Here is a 19686-nt window from a genome sequence, read left to right as displayed (position 1 = left end):
GGGACTAACCATCTGAGATCATCAGTCTCCATAGAACCGATCGGCCACATCGGCCGGCCTATCAGTTCAATTAAAAAAAAAAAGTCTGACGATACTTCGTCATAAAAGAAAGTTCGACTGACGAACGAATAGACGTCTTCGCATGAAAAACGCAATAGAAATGCCTGACAACGACTTTGAAAGCATCATGCATTACCCAACTGAAAGTTTTAAGTGTCTCGGAGTGGGTATTTAGCTTCGTTTATCTTTAGTGCATACAGAATTTTCTGTTGCTTAGCACATTGCCCACGAGCTGTACGACTTTATTGCAGGGTTCAGCGCCGAGGAGAGGCTGTGACCGCACAGTAGGCGCGCGTCGGCGGTCGGTGACTGCTGGTGGCCGACGGCTGCTGCTGCGCCCGCGGCAGGAAGTGGAGCAGCGGCGAGCACATGGGCTGGCGGCGGCGGCGGTGGCGGCGCTAGCGGGCGCTGACGTCACAGCGTCGCGCCGCGGCGGCCGGCGGCGGCTGGCCCACTAGCGCGATGGGCCGGCGCGGACTCTGCCGGCTGCGGCTGCCGCTGCCGCTGCTGCTGCTGCCGCTGCTGCTGCTGGGCCGCGCCGCCTCGGCAGGTGAGCAGTCACCGCGCTCTGCACCGGCCGGGAGGCGCCAGCGACCCGGCCGACGTCGTCTGTTCACGCGGCGTGCTTCGCGTCGCGTTTGTTTCGTGTTCGTCTGTGTCAGCTGGTTTCCTCGAAAGCAACTTTACGCTCGGAGTGCCTCTTTCTTCGACTGCTTTTCTCCTCAGGGAGTACGAAGTGACCCCGAGTTCCACAGACAATATTTCGGAGGTGGTTCGTGGATATTTTCTGATTATTTTAGCACAGGGCACCTGTCGTCTCCGGCGGTTCGTTACAGTGCTTTGAATTTCGTTTGATTTCTTACGCCAATTTACATTTGTATCTACGCTTTGATTCCGTGACGATGTCACAAAATTTCAGTATGATTCAGAAGACTAAATGCATCAATCTGCGGTGAGGGACCCTGGTCTGGAAACAATCTAGTCGAGTTTTAATAAGCGCAAATCGTTCTGATACTTTTAACAGTGGAATACATGTCCCGATACTGTTGTTCCTACAATTTTAGGGTAGGAAACTTTCAAAGGACGCAGAGTCGACAAAAAAAGCAAAAAAGGGTCTAGTAAACATGGCCTCTCAAGAGCTACCAACACTTTTTCCTCTACGATACTGTAAAACACATTTCTAATGAACAAATGCTCGTACGTCTTAAGGTGTCCGTTTCAGAGTCGATATTTACTGGACTTTTTTTCCTGTTTATTCCATACCACCACGTCTGACACTTGCCTACGTTGCAGCCGTAGCAAAAACAGTCCCGCTACATGTATTCCACCGTTACAGGTATCAGAACGATTTCCGCTTATAACTGATTCGGTCGTCTCTTAAATCAAATTAATACGTCTGCCCTTCGCCGTCATTCCTGAAAGTTTGTAGCATCGTCACGGAAACACCCTCTACATTTCACTGAAATTATCAGCACAGCAGTGCAGATGTCTAAGATACGTGTCGTGTGTCTGTTAGGAAACAATTTTTTTCCATTCGCTCAGTTCTACTACTCGCCCTCAACGTGCATTTTGCACTGGTTTGTTCCGTCCTAGGTTTGTTTTACGGACAGCGTTGGACGTTGTCAGTGATGCACAGCAGTATGGACAAGTGTACTGAAGAAGTGTTGGCGATTATATATTTCGTGTATGGGATCACTAAATGCAGAGGAAGACCGGCACAGCAACGCTATGGTGTGCTGTTCCCGCAATGACCTCACCAAAATCACACCACTTTTGCGTTTGCGAGAATCTGGATCTTTTCGTGTTGTGCGTTCCTTGTGATTTTGCATTACAGGTATTTTCATAGTTGTGAAGATACTCTGACGGAAACTACGGTAATTGGGTTAACAACTTTGCAACGAGCTACTGAACGTCATCGGTCCCAAATTCGAAAATACTAAGCGAAAAGGTCGCTGAAAAAATTTCCAAAATTTTGTAGGTTGAGTTGGTGTTTGTCCTGAATAAACAGTTACTATTCTATTATTCCTACTTTTTCCTAAAAGATTTTCAGTTAAATTTAGAGTAACTGCTACTCTGCACCTGGTTTATGTGATTGCAGCATTTGTTGCTCCATATCCGAATTGCTACATCCTCGCCATCAGCAATTGGTGCAGTAAGCAACGATGACAGGCTGTCACTGATCTTTCCTTGTCTGTCAGGTCATATATTTGCTTGCAGTGATTGGATTAAGCAGCTTAGCAACAAGTTTAGAACAAAACAAGTAAATTCTGTATGAGAACTAGAACATGTACTACGTTTTTCGAACACACAAATTGTGTTAGCGAGACATCAGCCTACTATTTGCATCTCCTGCCTGAATTACGTTTTACCTGGTAACTATCAGTTATGAGTTCTCCGCTTAGTTAATAGACGACAACCAATTAACAAGGGAAGAATAGTTTGCAGTATCATGTTTAACTAAGCTTCTGTCATTAATGCGACATTTTTCAGTTATGGTTAGCAACCACTTAGAAAATGATTAAATGCTAAATGTAAAGCTTCCAGTACATTTATGGAGTGGAACATCATTTTTCATTTCAGTTTTAACTAATTGTAATGCTTTCCCAGTATCCAACATGCTACTACCCATTACATTCTACATGTGATGGTATTTCTCTTCTCCATTTATAGTTAGGCTACGTGGAACTCTATGATCGCGGCTCGCCATTTCCAGCTACGGCAAAGAATAAAGCATAATCATTCAAGACAATTACCCTGTATCTGTTAATTTTTTTTGAGATTCCTGGAATATTTAAGGGTCTTAAGTTTTGCCAACGCGTACCATCGACAGATTGGCTAAATAACGTCTTCACCAAATTCCCTTGACAAACGCTAATCGTAGGTTTGTTTAACTGCTCCGCTGGTAGTGTAACACACAAGAAAGGAAACGATCAGTCTGATATCTTTACGGAGAGGCCGCCTGCGGAGAGGCCCGTGACATTTATTAGTCTGTATCTATGTTAGATTGAGACAGAAACGATCCCGAAAGCATTGCTCCTCACTCACCCAGCATATCAGAATTATGAGCTCGCAAACAGAATCCTAGTCCTTCAACCTGTACGTACTGTCGATCTTGCAGCAATCATGTCAGTCAGTATACAGGGTGTTCGTTTTAACTAAATATCTTGAAAACGACGCATTTTACGGAAAAATATCCTAGGTGAAACATTAATATTAGTGAAGGAGACGTGTCTGTGCTACAACTGGCCACCTCCTAACCGCCGATGCTGCGTGAGTGGGATCAGTTTCATATTTTAAATGGGAACCCCCTTGTTTTCATTGCATATTCGGATTCTACGCCAAAAAATACGTACTGTTTACTCAAACCATTGTTTTTCATTCGTGGTAGATGGCGCTGTAATCAAAAAGCATCAAGTGTGCGTGTTTTTGCAATTAAGAACCGACGCATTTCATTCCACAGTTTATTTACGATGTAAGTGTAAAAAATTTGTGTTCTAACGCTCGATAATGATGTTCAAACGTTACTTGAGTATTGCAAGTTTAATTGTACAGTACCTTATGGATAGTATTTTCAGTGTCTGATTAGAAACAACGTTTAGCGTGATCCAGGAACAACCATGTGGATGTAATAGTTTTCAGTTCCCATCGAGATGCTTGATATCAGTGAGTCGCTTTGCCTCTCACCATTGGGGTACTTAATTTCGGCGAGTATTCATGGTAGGTGCGCCTGTCGCTATCATGTCATGGACATTTTACCTTACTACAGTGGTTCTGGTTTGTAATCCCCCGGTAGCTGCGTAGCGTCCAGCGCAAGAGTTACGGCGGTTGAATGGAAATGCACAGCGAAATCAGTTAAGCTGATGACAAATTTCGAGGGCGGCTACCGAAACAAGCATTCCGATTATTTAGAGACACACCACAATCAACTCCGTAAGGAACAGAAAACCTCGTTACCATAGAAGTAGCTTACATATATGCTAGAAATGTCAATGTGTAGCCATATTAGTTGTGTTGTATAGTCACATTTTCAAACTCAGTATCGTTTGAACATCAGCATCAAACAACAGAACACAAAGCTTTTCATTTACATCGTAAATGAAACACAAAATCAAATGAATCGATTGTTAATTGAAAAAACAGGTTCACCTAATATTTCTCGATCGCAGCTGCATCTGCCACGAATGAGAAACAATGGTTTGAGTACTCTGTACGTACTTTTTTTGGCGTAGAGTCGGAATACGCAATAAAAGTGGAGAGTTATCACATTTGAAAATACGAAGTTGGCCCCACCCACGCAGGAGGGTGGAAGGAAGCGGCCAACTGTAGAACAGACAGATATCCCTTTTACTAATACTAACTTTTCACCTAGAACATTTTTTTCGTACGTTTTCGAGATATTTGTTTGTCTCGAGTTAAAACAAACACCTTGTACGGGAGGTGGGATCTGAACGCGAATAGAAACGTCTCAGAGATTTGGCGTTGCACCACGTGTGATTTTCTCTCTTTGATGGATAAAAAAAAACATGCCGGCAGTGTTGTCGGAAGAAACTTGTTTCTTGAATTGTGAAAGCGGCTCGTGTTCTTATGCGTAATGACTTCCGCTTGGCCCTGTGATAGCTTCTTAATTATGCCTATAATCATGCCCCGGTCCAGCAAGCCGAGAACGTCAACGACCCTGTTTTGTTCTACAAACATTACGTCGCTTTGCTATCATCTTGCAGTGGCCGACGTCTGTTTCATGCTTTTGGTTGTCTCGTTAAAAAAAAATAATAATAATAAAAATAAAAATAAAATTCTTTTCGGAGTTATAAGTAGAAGTTAGCATAAAGAAAGTTCAGTTCTTCAGACAAAACTTCTGTCACGTACTGCTGAACGATGGTGAATGAGCTGATTATTTTGCTTACTTTCTTGTTCTGATAATTACATCAATAGATCTGCGTCTTTGAGCAGTTATGAAGAGATGAACGTGTTATTTGTATGGTCTATCTCCTATTGCGTTTTTGGTCAGACGTACTAATGGAAAAGTTGCACTAGGTGCTACATCTGATAATTACTGTTTGATCTACGGTCGCCCACCAACAGACACAAGATGTTTTTCAGTGGTATTTAGACTATTTTTTATTGTTTTTTTATTTTTTGTAGTTCTAAGACCATAAAATTCGAACTATTAAGAGTTACGTATGAGATGAGAGTGTGTTTTGAAGACAGTAACAGCTGCTAGAGACTTAGCTTTGATTTTATCCCATCACACACTGTGTGATTTACTGACAGCTGATTATAAATGTGAAGAACGTTCTTTGCTGTCAGAAAGATTCTCACTTCCTGAAAATATGATCTCTAATAGGCGACTGTGAGGGTACGCGGGAGGTACTGTAATTCTTCGCAGCAAATATTAATTTCAATGTCTACGTGCCCTGCATGTTCAAACTGTGAAAATTATTCCTTCATTTTACAAAGCAACATGTTTTTGTTGTTATGTAATTTATCTCAGAATCCTCTTACGTAATTTCCCAGTTTAATTCGTTGTCGCTATATGGTTCCGTATCAGTGACCTCCTTTGAATTTTTCGCAGGATGAAATATCAGAATCCCTGCATTCTTATTTGGATGAAAGTGTGTAAGTATGTTATTTGGCGCAAAGCAAAGATTCTGTTTCTTTTTTTTTTTACACGTCAAACGCACTTAAAATAATTGAAACAAAAAAAACAAAAACAGAGAGGAGGTTTGTGTGTGTGTGTGTGTGTGTGTGTGTGTGTGTGTGTGTGTGTGTGTGTGTGTGTGTGTTTTACTTTACTGTAAGGGCAACTTTTCTCGTGTAGTTCTGATTCAAGTTCCCGTAGGCATATAACTGCCAGTGAACGGTCAATAGGAAATACACCCAAAATAAGTAAGTGTAAGACAGGATAGTAAAATGAAGATCACTTTTGGAGTTGATAGGCAGAAAATGTGAATAAAACAACAAAAACTTCGAACGTTTTCTATAGTGCCATTGTTTTCGATAAGTTCTTACAGAAAATACCTGTCCTGTCGAAAAGAAACAGTGGTCTTTCTTTTTAGTATTGGTTTCAGTTGGAGCTGTTTTAGTGTCGCTTAGTGCCACAGTCGCGTAGGTTTGAATATAAAAATATGACCACTGGTACTCGTATTTGCTTGCCTGCAGCGCTCAGTGAATTGGCGTCTGTGACAGTATCATTGTTTTCCAGTAGAACACATTTGTGCTTTTAACATGTTGATAGTTCAAATCCAATGCTCAAATATGAGGGTCACTCCATAAGTCAAGGTCTACCGTGCGAATGTGTGGCATCACCGTAATTGCAGTACCTACATTCGAAAGCCCGCGGCAGACATTACCGAAGTCAAGGGACAGATTTAGACCGCATGCGAGGTACCAACGCCTGAAATATTCAGTGTGAGGTTGGCCGTGGTACGAGACGCATTCTCCTGCGCCCACCCTATTCACCGAACCTCAACCCATGCGAGTTCGATCTCATACCACAAACGAGGATACCATTGCATGCGAAGCGCTTTGGTTGCAGGGTGAATGAATGCAGTTCGGTGACAAGTTCCACACACTGAGTGCGCGGTCAGTATCCACTGGGTGACTATTCTGGAGCACAGTAGTTGTTTTTGTGTTTCATTTCAGCCTGTTATCCTGTACTGCAACCCTATTTTATGTTGGCATTCTGACACACTGCCATACCGGTTCAGTGCCAGTCGTGGAATTCTCATTGTGTCGCATTCTCTCAGTATCGCAAAATATACCATAGTTGCCAGGAATTATGTAAATACCTATTGTTTTCATTCGTACCTTAATGGTAGGATGGACAAATAGTGTGCCTGATGAGTGCGGACGCAGGAGAAGCTGGTCGCAGTTTGGGAACAGCTGAAAACGCTGTTGATTATGGTCAGCCGTCTGCAGACTGCTGCCTCGGGGTGCAGCGGCGTCGAGGAAACTAATGCGTCGGCTGGGACACCTCTGTCGTCAATTGTTTTGCCCACGCACTCTGCTGCCGAGGCACCTTACAATATATCCGACACGGGATAACCCCTCTCACCTCAGTGTGGGTTGCACGTTGCAACGCATTCGCATCGCTCGAGGTGGAGGGCCGGGGCTGCCTGGCCTTGCCAGTTCACCCTGTGACTGTAAAAGTGATCGCTCCTTCAGCAGGATTCGAGCAAGCACGAGGAGGAAAGGGTTTGCTAGTTATCGGGAGACTCAATGTGATTCGCGTTATAAACCCCCTCAGCGAAATAGCGTCCAAAGTGCGCTCGGTAACTCTGCCGGGGGAGGGCGCCTCATCCGAGATTTGGAGGAGGACCACCCTGTGGCTACCGAGGGTGCACGGTGCAGTCACCTGTAAATAGTGTCTCGTGTCGGCACCAATGACGCCTGTCGCTTGGGATCTGAGACCATCCTCAGTTCGTACTGGCAGCTGGTAGCTGAAGACTGTTTCCCTTGCTGTTGTCCAAGTACAGCTTACAATTTGCTGTATCGTACCCAGAATTTCTCGGGGTCCTTTGTTTTGGAGCAGAACAGAGGGTCTCAGCCAGAGGCTCCATCGAGTCTTTTATGATCTTGGCTGCAGATTTTTGGACCTGATAGGGCAGGGGTGCACTACACAGAGGATGCAGCTACTTGGGTACCGTAGCAGAATACTTACGGAGGTTATTCAGCGGTTTTGTACCCTCAGCCATAGTTTGAGGCCCTCTTACGAATACTCGTCAGTCGGTAGGTAGAGAGCAAAATCAGATTTCAAGGAAAGTAAAAAATAAAATCACTTCTAATGTCAAAATTTTTTCAGTGAAATGTCAAATTATTCGTAACGAATTCCCTTAATTTGCGGCTTTCAAGAATAGCTATCATGCGAAAATTATGGTCGTATAGAGGTGCATGAAACCGGAAGTAGAAAACTCCAAAGCACTTAACAAGGCATAGAATGTATATCATGATGACAGGTCGGACCTCACAGGACGGGGAGTCTTAATTGTAATTGACAAGAATATCATGTCTATCGAGATGGAAATTAAGTCTGATTGACAAGTTATCTGGAATCGAGTAACCGGCCTAGTTGATCTCAGGTTAATCATCGGATATTTTTACCCGCCACCAGATACCGCCGTAACAGTCGTAGACTCATTCAAAGAAAATCTACGCTCAGTAGCACAGAAGAACCCCAGTCATTCAGTATTAGTTGGAGTCGACTTTAACCTCCCACATATAGACTAGGACGTCTATGTATTCATTCATTGTGAAGTAGTTCTGAAGACTTTTCCGAAAGCTGTCTTGAGCATAGTTCGACAAACCACAATGGAAGTATTTTAGACCTGGTCTAATGTTAACGAAAGTGTCAGCGTAGAGACAGTAATTTGTCATAATGATGTCTTCATGACGAGGACGGTTACTAAAGTTAACAAAGCCATCAAGAAGGCTATGAGAGTTTTGGTGCTGGAAAGAGGAGATAAGCAGTTGTTAGCACCCTACGTAGACAGTGAATGGACGTTGAGGAATTATGGGAAAAGTTTAAACTGATTGGAAATCGCGGTTTGGAGAAGTATGTGCCTAGTAAGTGGATTAAGGACGGAAAAGACACATCTTGGTTTAATAACAAACTTCGAAAAATTCCGAGGAAACAGAGATTGTTTGGAGCGTGTGTGCAGATAAAGATGTAAGGGAGATGTGACTGCAAAGGCTTTCCAATAGATTTTGTATTACTGCGCTGGAATTGTAGAAGAGCCCCCTTCAAAGCTCTGACTGGCCGTTATGATTTGGGATTTCCGTAATTCCATAACTCGATGAAGATAACTGCCGGATTGGTTCCGTTGTGGAGAACACAGCTGATTTCCTTCCCTATCCTTGAAGTAATTTAGGGTAAAATACTACTTTTATTCAGTGCCACGTCTCCGTAGACATTCTGAAAGCACCTCTGAGTATCTGCGATGCTCTGGTTTTCCGACAAAAGAAACTCAGTGATAGCTCTAAGCCTGGAAAACACATCCATCACAGACCCTATTTTGAAGGCTATGTACAGCGCTGCCACCTATCGGACTTCGTGAAACTGTAGGGGCTGAAGCGGGAATATTTCACTGCGTTCCACAAGAAATTCCGCATTTTTTCAACAGATATTGGCCAAGGAAAAAAAGTATTACATTACTTATTGGATGCTCCTCGTACTTGACAATTAGAGTTGAGACATTAAATTTGTTCTAGAGCCTGGTTAGACCAAAACGACCTGCTGCAGCTCTTGGTGGCAGGTGTACACTAGATAGTCGTAATAAAACAACGCTTAACTCAATAGCGCGTAACAGTAGTTTGATGTAACAGTTGCTCCACTGAGGCTGTTAGTGCACCCTTGCGACTGTCTGCTATTAGTCTGGTACTACAGGTATGTGGTCCGTATAATTAATTGTCTACAGAAGATAGTTTCATTTGTAATTTAATTTCCTGGTAGTTTACTCCCTCTTTTAAAAACAGAGTAGCTGATGATGACTTGGCAATAAGTTGAAACCGCTAATAATACAATGTGTGTAGCTAGAGGCTGAAACATATAATTCAAAAGCTTTACAAGATGGTCTCTGTATTTTCCAAGGGGAGTTTTTAAAAGATTTTCATTGAATTTTCTCATGCTGAGAAATTAGAAGGAGCGACCTATTTCTCTCGATAAAACCTTTCAAAAGCCAATATCGTATCAGTGTTTCTCTCTTTATAAACAACCTGTTGCGACAGACATTGCTGTCAAGCTGTCACGCAGATAAAATATCTACATCTACATGAGAACTTGACTTGAGGTCCAACTGAAAATGAACAGTGTCGTAAGAAATTTTTGCAGACCTGAAGATGACAGCAAAGTTTGTCGAAACCAGTTGTTTGTTAACATATCTATGGACTGTTGCCTTTAGAATTTTTATAGTCCGTAAAACTTGCTTTCACTAAAGTCTCCGAAGATACCATGGTCACACAAATGAGTATCAGAATTGCAATACTGGCAAGTATACAAGCTGTCGAAACATGTCAAACTTCAGCTCCTCGTGGTGGCAAGAAGGTGAATGGCGTCAGACAATTCCGTTGGCGAGAGCTGCCGCCCTTCGTTCCGACCATTTGTGTGCGAGCTGCCACTCCGTGCATTATGCGGACAGAACGCCTGCTGGCCACGTGCCGGACGGCTCCTCTGTGGGATACGGACAGGACGTGGACATGGTCCGCGATGCCAAAAGCGGCCGATAAGGCGGCCGCCGTGACCTCAGCGGCTGAGTCAGGGGCGCCCGCCAGCCTGGCTTTCCATTCAGTCGCTCCACGCGCCGCGCCGCCTGCCGGAAGGCCACGCAACTCTGTAGTACCGACCTCTGTGGCCGCAGCGAACAGCGATAGTGGCGGAATCTAATGTCTGTGCCACTTTTTTGAGAGGTTCCCCAGTATTCTGATTAGTGTGGCACGGCCCGTCAAGGCTAATCTCTTCCTCTCAGACTAGAGCTTCGTGCGGCGCAACTACTTTGCAAAACTTAAGGACGAGAGAGGTAAAGCATGGTAAGATATTAACTGCTCAGTGGAAACCATATTGCCAGAGGTCTCCCAGTCGCCCACAGAAAGTTGGACGTCACACGACGTGAGGTCAGCGTAGCTGCAGCGCAAAATGGGGCTAGACTCGCAACAGGAAGCAGCTGAGGGAACGAAAAAAAGACAGTGTACGCCATTCAGCGAGCAGTTGCGTCGCAGATGTGGTGGTTTTCCTAATTACAACATTGCCTGGAGAAAACATTTGGAAGACTTCACACGAGTAGCCTTTCGGATGAGCCCAGTTTCGAGTCTGGCGAATCACCACTCTGGAACAGGCGACGTATCGTTTTGGCTCCACAGGCGCTGAAAATCTCAGCGTCACCTCAGTCATTGACATTTCGTTCAGGGGCCCAGCCCACCTTTGAATGGCTGTTCAGGAATCGGCTCCATGCGACCAAGCCGTTTGGGATACGTGTTACAGAGTGTCTCAAGGTTCTGGATCTGTCAGACATCAAACATACAAGAACACTTATACTCCAGATTTTGTTTTTACAACTTTGTTTTCGTCCATTTTAAGTATGTACCACATTTTTATCGTTATTTATACAGATGGATCCCAGCAAGATAATGTCCTCAGTTGTTCTTCTGTTTTCCCTGATAGGGTTTTTAAATTGCATCTTCTGGAATTATATAGCATTCTATTAGCACTGGAGTGGGTTTACAGACATCACCGTACAAGGTTTCTTGACTATTCCGACTCGCTTTGTACTCTGCAAGCAACTCGCCAAATATAACCAGTAGACCAACTGATTCAGCTCATCCACGAGTCCTTACAGCGGCTGCAACATCATGGAGAGGATATGACCTTTCACTGGGTACCTGGCCCCATTGGGATACAGGGCAACGTCATGGCCAACAAAGCCGCCAAGGAAGTATGTTGTGATGGTGCTGTCCATCAATGACCCATCCCGTTGAACGCCATCATCTCATTTTTTGACAGACGCCTCATGCGTCAGCTGGAGACTGAATGGTTGCAGATGACAGTCGCTCAAATCGAGCACACAGGCACGGAGCATTTCATGTCAGCCTCACTGCTGGAAGAAGGTTGTGCTTACCAGACTGCACATTAGGCACAGCCCTTTAACACATGGCTACCTACTCCGGTAGGAGAATCCACCTCTCTGTGAAGTTTGTCACTCTCAAATGTTCAAATGTGTGTGAAATCTTATGGGACTTAACTGCTAAGGTCATCAGTCCCTAAGCTTACACACTACTTAACCTAAATGAAACCTAAGGTCAAACACACACACCCATGCCTGAGGGAGGACGCGAACCTCAGCCGGGACCAGCCGCACAGTCCATGACTGCTGCGCCTTTAGACCTCTCGGCTAATCCCGCGCGGCTGTCACTCTCAGTTCAGCATATTTTGGCAATGTGTGTGCTATATACTGATATTAGGGCAGCCCTCAGTCTCGATGGACATCTGCCCACCATCCTCGCAATCTGCCCACTGTCCTCGCAGATACTGGTTGCAGTGTTACAAGGGTGGTGCAATTTTGTGAACTGTCAGGCCTCAGCCCTAAATTGATGCGGAAGGGTGGCAGACTCTAATACCTTACAAAGTACTCCGCATGTGCGGACAGCCCTCGTCCCCCCCCCCCCTCAAATCATCATCGTCATTATCATCATCATCATTATTATCATAATCACTTGACACGGGGAATAACCACCGACAAACTGGAAAAGGGACGAAGTGTGACGAGTGTAGCCCAGCAATGGTTCACGTGCATAGGGAGCGTTTCCGAACCACACACACTGATGTCCGAAGGAGAAGAGGTGGCCGACCCTGGCCAGTTACAGCAGGAGGTGACTGCTACATTGTGCAACAGGCAAGATGAGACCTACGTCAAGAGGCGGATGCCATTGCAACTATGTTTAACAGCACTGAAAGGCACGCAGTCCCCCACTGCACAGTGGATGACGATTGCACGGGGGAGGTCTCTTTGCTCTATGACCAGTACGCTGTGCTCCGTTAACACCTCCACATCGCTGACATCGTTTTCAGTGGTGCCAAGAGCGTAGGGACTGGAGCAACGAAATGTGGGGTTGCGTGCTCTTCTCGGATGAGAGCAGATTCGGGCTAAGTGGCGATTCTGGTCGTACCATTATAGGAGTAAATAATGCACCTGGGAACATGATCGTTTCGGTTGTCCAGGTGTTATGGTATCGGAAAGCATAATGTTTCATAGGCGAACTGACATCGAAATGTCTGAACACGCTGCATTCAGGAGTCTGTTTCGTGCCCTCCTGTGGCGTGATAGTAGAGCTGGAAAGCATACACATCCTTTGCTGCTACGAATCATGTTCAGATGTCGTCGAATGGTTTTGAACAGTCCCTAGTGGTTCCACTGCTTATACCGGAACAAACATTGTCGTCGCACCGCACCCCAAGGTGTTCGATCACGTACAATATGGTTGCAGGCCCACGGTGTCTTCATAGAAGGATTCAGCCGTCTGGGCGGTGTCAGCAGAGTCGGAGATTGTTGAGAACGTCGTCCCGCTGCTCATCCCACAGCGAACAGTCGTTTTCGCCCGCGAAACATGAGGGGGTCAAGGGAAGGTGTGTTTTCCTTGACGGGATTTATGTCTGTGTCAACCCCTGAGACCTTTTCGTATCCATACTGAGCTACAGTGTGTCTGAAATGTTTTTCTCGGGGTCCCACAAGAACGGTGTGATTTCAACGCTGGACGTCACGGTCCTGACATCCATCGCAGAGGTGCAAGAGAATGAGTGAGACGTTGGTAAGGGGGAGGAAGGGGAGGGAAGGGGTGACAGCTCCCCTTCGTGCGGCTCGTCCACGGTGACGTAGGGTAGTTTCTTGGTGAAATTTGGTGCCAATGTGAGATCATTAGGTCACCATACACCTCACATGAACTTCTGAGCTGTGGCCTTTCTTTCGCAGTGTCGACACCTTGCTGTTTGAAGCGTTGCCGAGTCCGAGGCCGACGACGAGGGACACCATGCGTTTGCCCCATTAGAGAGGAAACTATAGCGGAAGGCTGTAGGCACCTTTAAGCCAAATTTCAAACTTATGCCTCGCAACGGGAGACAATTATGTGGTTCCGAAAAAGCGACCCTTAAATCGTGTCGCACAGAATATGTACTAATGTTTGTGTGCTGATAGCAAACAATCGAGTAATAAAGTAAAGCACGACTGTGGAAATCCATGGATTCGATTTTTTATGATTTACAATATTGTTACAGAATATCAGGCAGACAAATCCTGCAGTATCTAACTTTTAACTACACTGAAGCGCCAAAGAAACTGGTACAGGCATGAGTATTCAAATACAGAGATATGTAAACAAGCACAATACGGCGCTGCGGTTGGAACGCCTACATAGGACAAAAAGTGTCTGAAACGGTCGTTAGATCGCTTATTGCTGCTACAAGAGAGATTATCAAGGTTTAAGTGAATTTGTACGTGAAATTATAGTCCGCACACGAGCGATGGGATACAGCGTCTCTGAGGGAGCGATGAAGTACGGCCATTTCACGAGTGTATCGTGAATATCAGGAATCCGGTAAAACATTAAATCTCCGACATCTCTGCTGCCGCAAAAATATCCTGCAAGAACGAGACCAACGGCGACTGAAGATAATCTTTCAACGTGACAGAAGTGCAACGCATGCGCAAATTGGTGCAGATTTCAATTCTGGGCCATCAACAAGTGTCTGCGTGCGAACGATTCAACGAAACATAATCGATGTGGGCTTTCAGAGTCGAAGGCCACACGTGTAGCTTTGATGACTGCCCGACACAAAGCTTTACGCCTTTCCTGGGCCCGACAACACCGTCATTGGACTGTTGATGACTGGAAACATTGCCTGGTCCGACGAGTCTCGTTTCAAATTGTATCGAGCGGATGGACGTGCACGGATATGGGGACAATCTAATGAAAACATGGACCCTGCATGTCAGCAGGGGACTGTTCAAGCTGGTGGAGCCTCTGTAATGTCTGGGGGTGTGTAGTGGGAGTGATATGTGACCCCTGATACGTCTAGATAAGACTCCGACAGGTGACACGTACGCAAGCATCCTGTCTGATCACCTGTATCCATTCATGTCTATTGTGCAATTCAAGTAGGACAATACGACACCTTACACGTCCAGAATTGCTACAGAATGGATCCAGGAGCAGTCTTCTGGGTTTATACACTTCCGCTGGCCACCAAACTCCCCAGACATGAACATTATTGAGCATATCTGGGATGCCTTTCAGTGAGCTGCTCGGAAGAGATCTTCATCCCCTCTTACTCTTACCGATTTATGGACGGCACTGCAGGATTCACGGTGTCATTTCCCTCCAGCACTACTTCAGACATTAGTCGAGTCCATGTCACGTCGTGTTGAGGCACATCTGTGTGCTCGCGAGGGCTCTACGCCATATTAGGCACGTGTACCAGTTTCTTTGGCTTTTGAGTGTAGAAGCTCTTGAAGATGACAAACGCTTCCTTTAATTTTAATTCTTATACTTAATTTCCTTAAACGTACAAAAAGCACCAGACATGAATTTAATTGATGATACACTCAGTGAAACCGAAAATTATCTATTTAAGTCCTCAGTACGATTTTCTAAAATGAGCCCTCATTTCCTCAGTACGAAACGATATTTTAGACTGGGGAAACCAAGATTTTCCCGAGCTTATCAGCGTCGCAGCTCATCTCGATGTCGGCATATTTTCGTGCAATGAAACTGTTCATTCCCAGCCGGCCGGGGTGGCCGAGCGGTTCTAGGCGCTACAGTCTGGAATCGCGCCACCGCTACGGTCGCAGGTTCGCGTTCTGCCTCGGGCACGGATGTGTGTGATGTCCTTAGACTAGTTAGGTTTAAGTAGTTCTAAGTTCTAGGAGAGTGATGACCTCAGAAGCTAAGTACCATAGTGCTCAGAGCCATATGATTTTTGTTCATTCCCAGTCCACAAGTAGGTGGTTACAGCCAGAGGTTTACACATTCCGCTTTCAACCTGCATCATGCTTCTCTGTTAGCCAGGCAGGCAGGTTGCCGCACGGTATCAGCAAAACGGGCGGGATGCTTAACTCCCGTACAAGCCAAGCAAGCTAAAGCAGCCTTGCTTGCCCACGTGTCTTCCCGCAGTGCTACGCTACGTGGCAGTTTATTCTGTAGTCGAGTTCTGAGTAGGTTCTCTAAATTGACGGAAAGTCTTTTCTTTTTACCCGAGCATCGCAAACACGAGGCTCAATGAAACATATATTCATTTTGAGTCATTGTATACCAGGAAATGTTGAATGTTAGTTGTCCTTTTTTCCTTATCGGCGTATCTCGTGATTATTTACTTATTTCGGTGTGGACGGGTTTTTGGAAACTTGACTGACTAGCACTGGCTATTTTCAGAACTAACCATCATCAGGTCATGTCTAATACATGTTTTCTGCAGTGAGCAGAACCATCTCTGACGGTCGAAATCTTTTGCACCCAAGAACCTCAACAAGTCTATTACATTGCAAGAGGCACTAAAGTAACGTTTTAGACGTCCGGTTTCTCTGCGTTTAGTGTGATTCAGCCAAATATGACCCCAGCTATACAAATTTTAATTACTTTGTCCAGGGCGTGTATTGCGGGTTCGCTGAATTCATTCTAAGAGGCCAAAATAGTTCATTTTAAATTGCCCAAATGCATTGTAACAAACACGAAGCTCATTTTTCATATTATATTAATCTCAAAAGTACACGTATTGGGAAAACCACAGCGAAAGGTCGGTGATCGGTGGTCATATAAAAATCCCATGCAATCTGATGGACTTCATCGATACGTGCATGTAATGTGGCTACCAGGCCGGTAAGCAGGGATATCTGGCAGTAGGGCTGCGACTCTTTCCTGTATTTATTAAGAGTACCTGTGCTGTTTTGTTTCACTTTGCCCACTTTGAGTAAGAACTTAGAGTTTATAGCTATCAGGTACCACGAACCAGTCTGAGAAGTGAATTCGAGGTCGAAGTTGCCATTTATGTTAAGAAAGAATAAGAAATTCATTCTCCGATTTTGCAGTGACTACCATTTTGAAGTTTGTGCTGTAGAATCGATGGGGAGTTCATAGTAATAGTATTTATACAATGGGCACCAGCTGATGACAGAGATAGACATGAAGTAAGTGCAAGCGTTATTACAGTTTTTCACTTCTAAACAGAGTGACATGCGTACCTACTGTAAAGTTCAGAGGGCATTTTAATTTATATCTCGATGTCAAATCTATTAGACAGCTGTATTAAAATCCCTTGTCATTTCATATAATCAAACTCTCCTTCACAAAATTTATAACAGGAATTATGGCAATCAGTTGTCTTGTTATTCACGGCAAAGAAACGTCGAGATTGTAAATCAGTTCTGTAAATACTTGGAGTTATTCTAGAAGACGAATATGATGGAGAACTAATAAGCAAGTTATATTAGTACACTGGAAAGATGTACACAACGCACTTGGCGTCAGTGACAAATGTAATATATTCTGCAACGTAGGCTACAGTTACCAAGAAAAGCGTTTCAAAGCAAGTTTAATGAAGTATAATAAACGTTTATTTTAAACTTATATTTTAGAAGTATTTACGGTGATGTGGCAATCAACTGCAACTGCCGCCAAACATGGCAGCTCGTTTACCATAGCACACCTTCTCGACAAAGAGGTCGTAATCCTAACTGCAACCGCTTGGCAAATCGCTAGTGTTTTGGGTGTCGAGGTGAGCGACCGACTATAGGCGATATCGCATGCGACAGATCGCTGCGATCCGTCGCTCGCGTGTCTGGGCCGTAAGACTGGGGAAAGGAGGGACAACTCCATTAGCCAAAGTGACGCAGACGTCGGAATGGTGGGAGGAGACACCGCCTGCCACGTCACAGCGTGACAGCGTGCTCTGTAGTTGGCAGACTCGCGGTGCGGTGCGGCGCGTCACGCATCGCGTGCGCTGGCCGCGAGTATTTTAAAACTGGGCCTCCCGCTGAGCGGCCGACGACCTTCCAGCAGCCGGCAAGTGCGAAAGTCTGCGGGCCGCGCCGGCCGCCTCTCCGTGACTCAGGGGACGGCGCCTTCCGGCCCACCCCGCAGATGCGCCACTCGACACCTCTCTCGCTTCGCCTGTCTCCTCACTTACAAGTTAGGCGCGCAAGAACAACCTTTCGACCGACCGAGCACAGGGTCGTTCTGCTACGACAGAGACGCTATATGGAAGTAGGTGCATGCCCGATCGAATATTCGTCACCAAAACACAAAATTATCGGTCTATCCACTTGTTTTCGGTCGGACGGTTACAACACAGTGTAACAGTTTCTAAAAATGGTAATTATTAATACTGAGGCATAACGTCTTTGTCAGAATGTCGACTTGTGCTGTGGGACAAAAAACCGAAATGTTATTGCGATCGCCAAATAAAAGAAAGATTATGGCTGGAAATCTGTGAAACTGTGAGACCAGGATGGCGAGAAAATGCAAAAATTTTGATCAAACATGGCAACATTGTATGTGAATGAAATTTATGCACTGAATTGTTGGACAACTCGTTTTATTGTGCATGTACGCGCAATGCTGAAATATAGATATTTCACATTTAAATATTTCAAAACGAAAATGATAAAAAAAACATAATTGATAAAAGATTATAAAAAAACATAACTGATAAAAGTGCCTACATATGGTCATATTGCCTACGAACAGACACTGTTGACGAATAAAGTACACAGTAATTATCGTTAAACTTTCAGATCGCTGTAGAAATAACACCACTGGTCAGAATGACGTCAAATTGCAACGGAATATTATCGGAGAAGGGGGAAAATGTATGGCACAAGAAAAACATATAATCAGAAAAGAAAGCAATAGATGGTGCTGTAAGCATCATAATTTAATAGTGGTCGACTACAAATGACAAATGAATCATACAACAATGCCTAAGGTGTACGTTTGACGTTAAACAAACTGTACTATTCACTGTGTATGGGTGTACAAATGTGATACTGTTAGTTACGTAAGACCATCCACCAAGGCAACGTCATATCACATCGGATGTGAAAATCGGTTTTTAATTGTCCTGGGGCCAAAAACCGCATAAAAGGCATAAATCAAATTGAATTGTTAATTTCCGTGTGATTGGCCCAAAGCATGTTCAGTATCCTGTCCAACGTTTTCTGCAACAAGCTGAAATCGAGAAACAGCATGTTACTGATCGAAGTATATCCGAGGTCACCTTGAGAACGTGTTGGTCAGATGTTCACTTCGTCCAAACATCATTTTCTTGTGACCATTCCTAAGAATTTTCCGCTCCAGTTTTTCAATTTCTGCAAATTTATAGAGTGCCGTCCACAGATATGGTCTCGGATGCATATAGCGCCTCTGGTAACAGACCTGTGTTGCTGTGTCGCAGTTTCGCATTGCGTATGTTATTTTCTCGTTGTAGTGGTTCCATCTATTGTGAATACTTTTTGAAGTTTCACGTCTCTTTCCAGGTAGTATGAGCTTACCAATGTATTTGAAGGCGGATACTTCTTAAATGGTCCCATATTCGATGTTTAGTGGAACTTTCCTGACGCTTTGATGCGTTTACATTTAACGAATTTTCTCAAATCTAGAGCCCGACTTAGCCGATATCTTCTGTTTTCTGTGGCATATTTTGTTTCTCCTTGAGTCTTGGTAGTTAGCACTAAACCATCAACAGAGGCGAAACATTTAGCATTGACTTTGCATCCACAATTTCCGACCTTTATACCTTTCAATTCTGTCCATAACTAAGACAAAGAGCAGGGGAATGGGCCGTCTTCTTGTCGAACACCCTGTACGAATCTCAAAAGGCGCAGAGACTTCACCGAAGAATTGGTTTGTTAGTGCGTTTGTAAGAGTCTGACAGATTAGCGCCTGTGAGCTCTTCTAGAGTGTAAAACACCATCTGTCGATAGTCAGAGGCCTAGCTAAGGCCAGAAAATGTGATAAGTTTGTTTGTACTGTGGCAGATCGTTCTTATCGTATTGAGGTTGCATAGCTGTTTTGCGCTTAAGATAGTTCTGTACGACTTTTGTATGTGACTGGAAAGAAAGATTCTTCAGATCTGAAGTGTAACTTATCCCAGTT

At 44.5% G+C, this 19686-nt stretch overlaps 1 protein-coding gene across 1 annotated transcript in view; it reads left to right on the top strand.

The window, feature by feature from the left end:
* LOC126267874 (uncharacterized protein ZC84.1-like) overlaps nt 1–19686 on the top strand; it is a 214398-nt gene that overhangs the window by 110414 nt on the left and 84298 nt on the right. The window contains exon 2 of the mRNA XM_049973187.1: nt 312–610. Within this exon, the coding sequence (XP_049829144.1) occupies nt 523–610 (88 nt within the window). The 5' untranslated portion in view covers nt 312–522. The remainder of the gene's footprint in view (nt 1–311; nt 611–19686) is intronic.

This window comes from Schistocerca gregaria, chromosome 1 (genome assembly GCF_023897955.1).
Source record: "Schistocerca gregaria isolate iqSchGreg1 chromosome 1, iqSchGreg1.2, whole genome shotgun sequence".
In the NCBI taxonomy this organism is placed as follows: Eukaryota; Metazoa; Arthropoda; class Insecta; order Orthoptera; family Acrididae; genus Schistocerca; species Schistocerca gregaria.
This window is presented reverse-complemented; position numbering and strand designations above follow the sequence as displayed.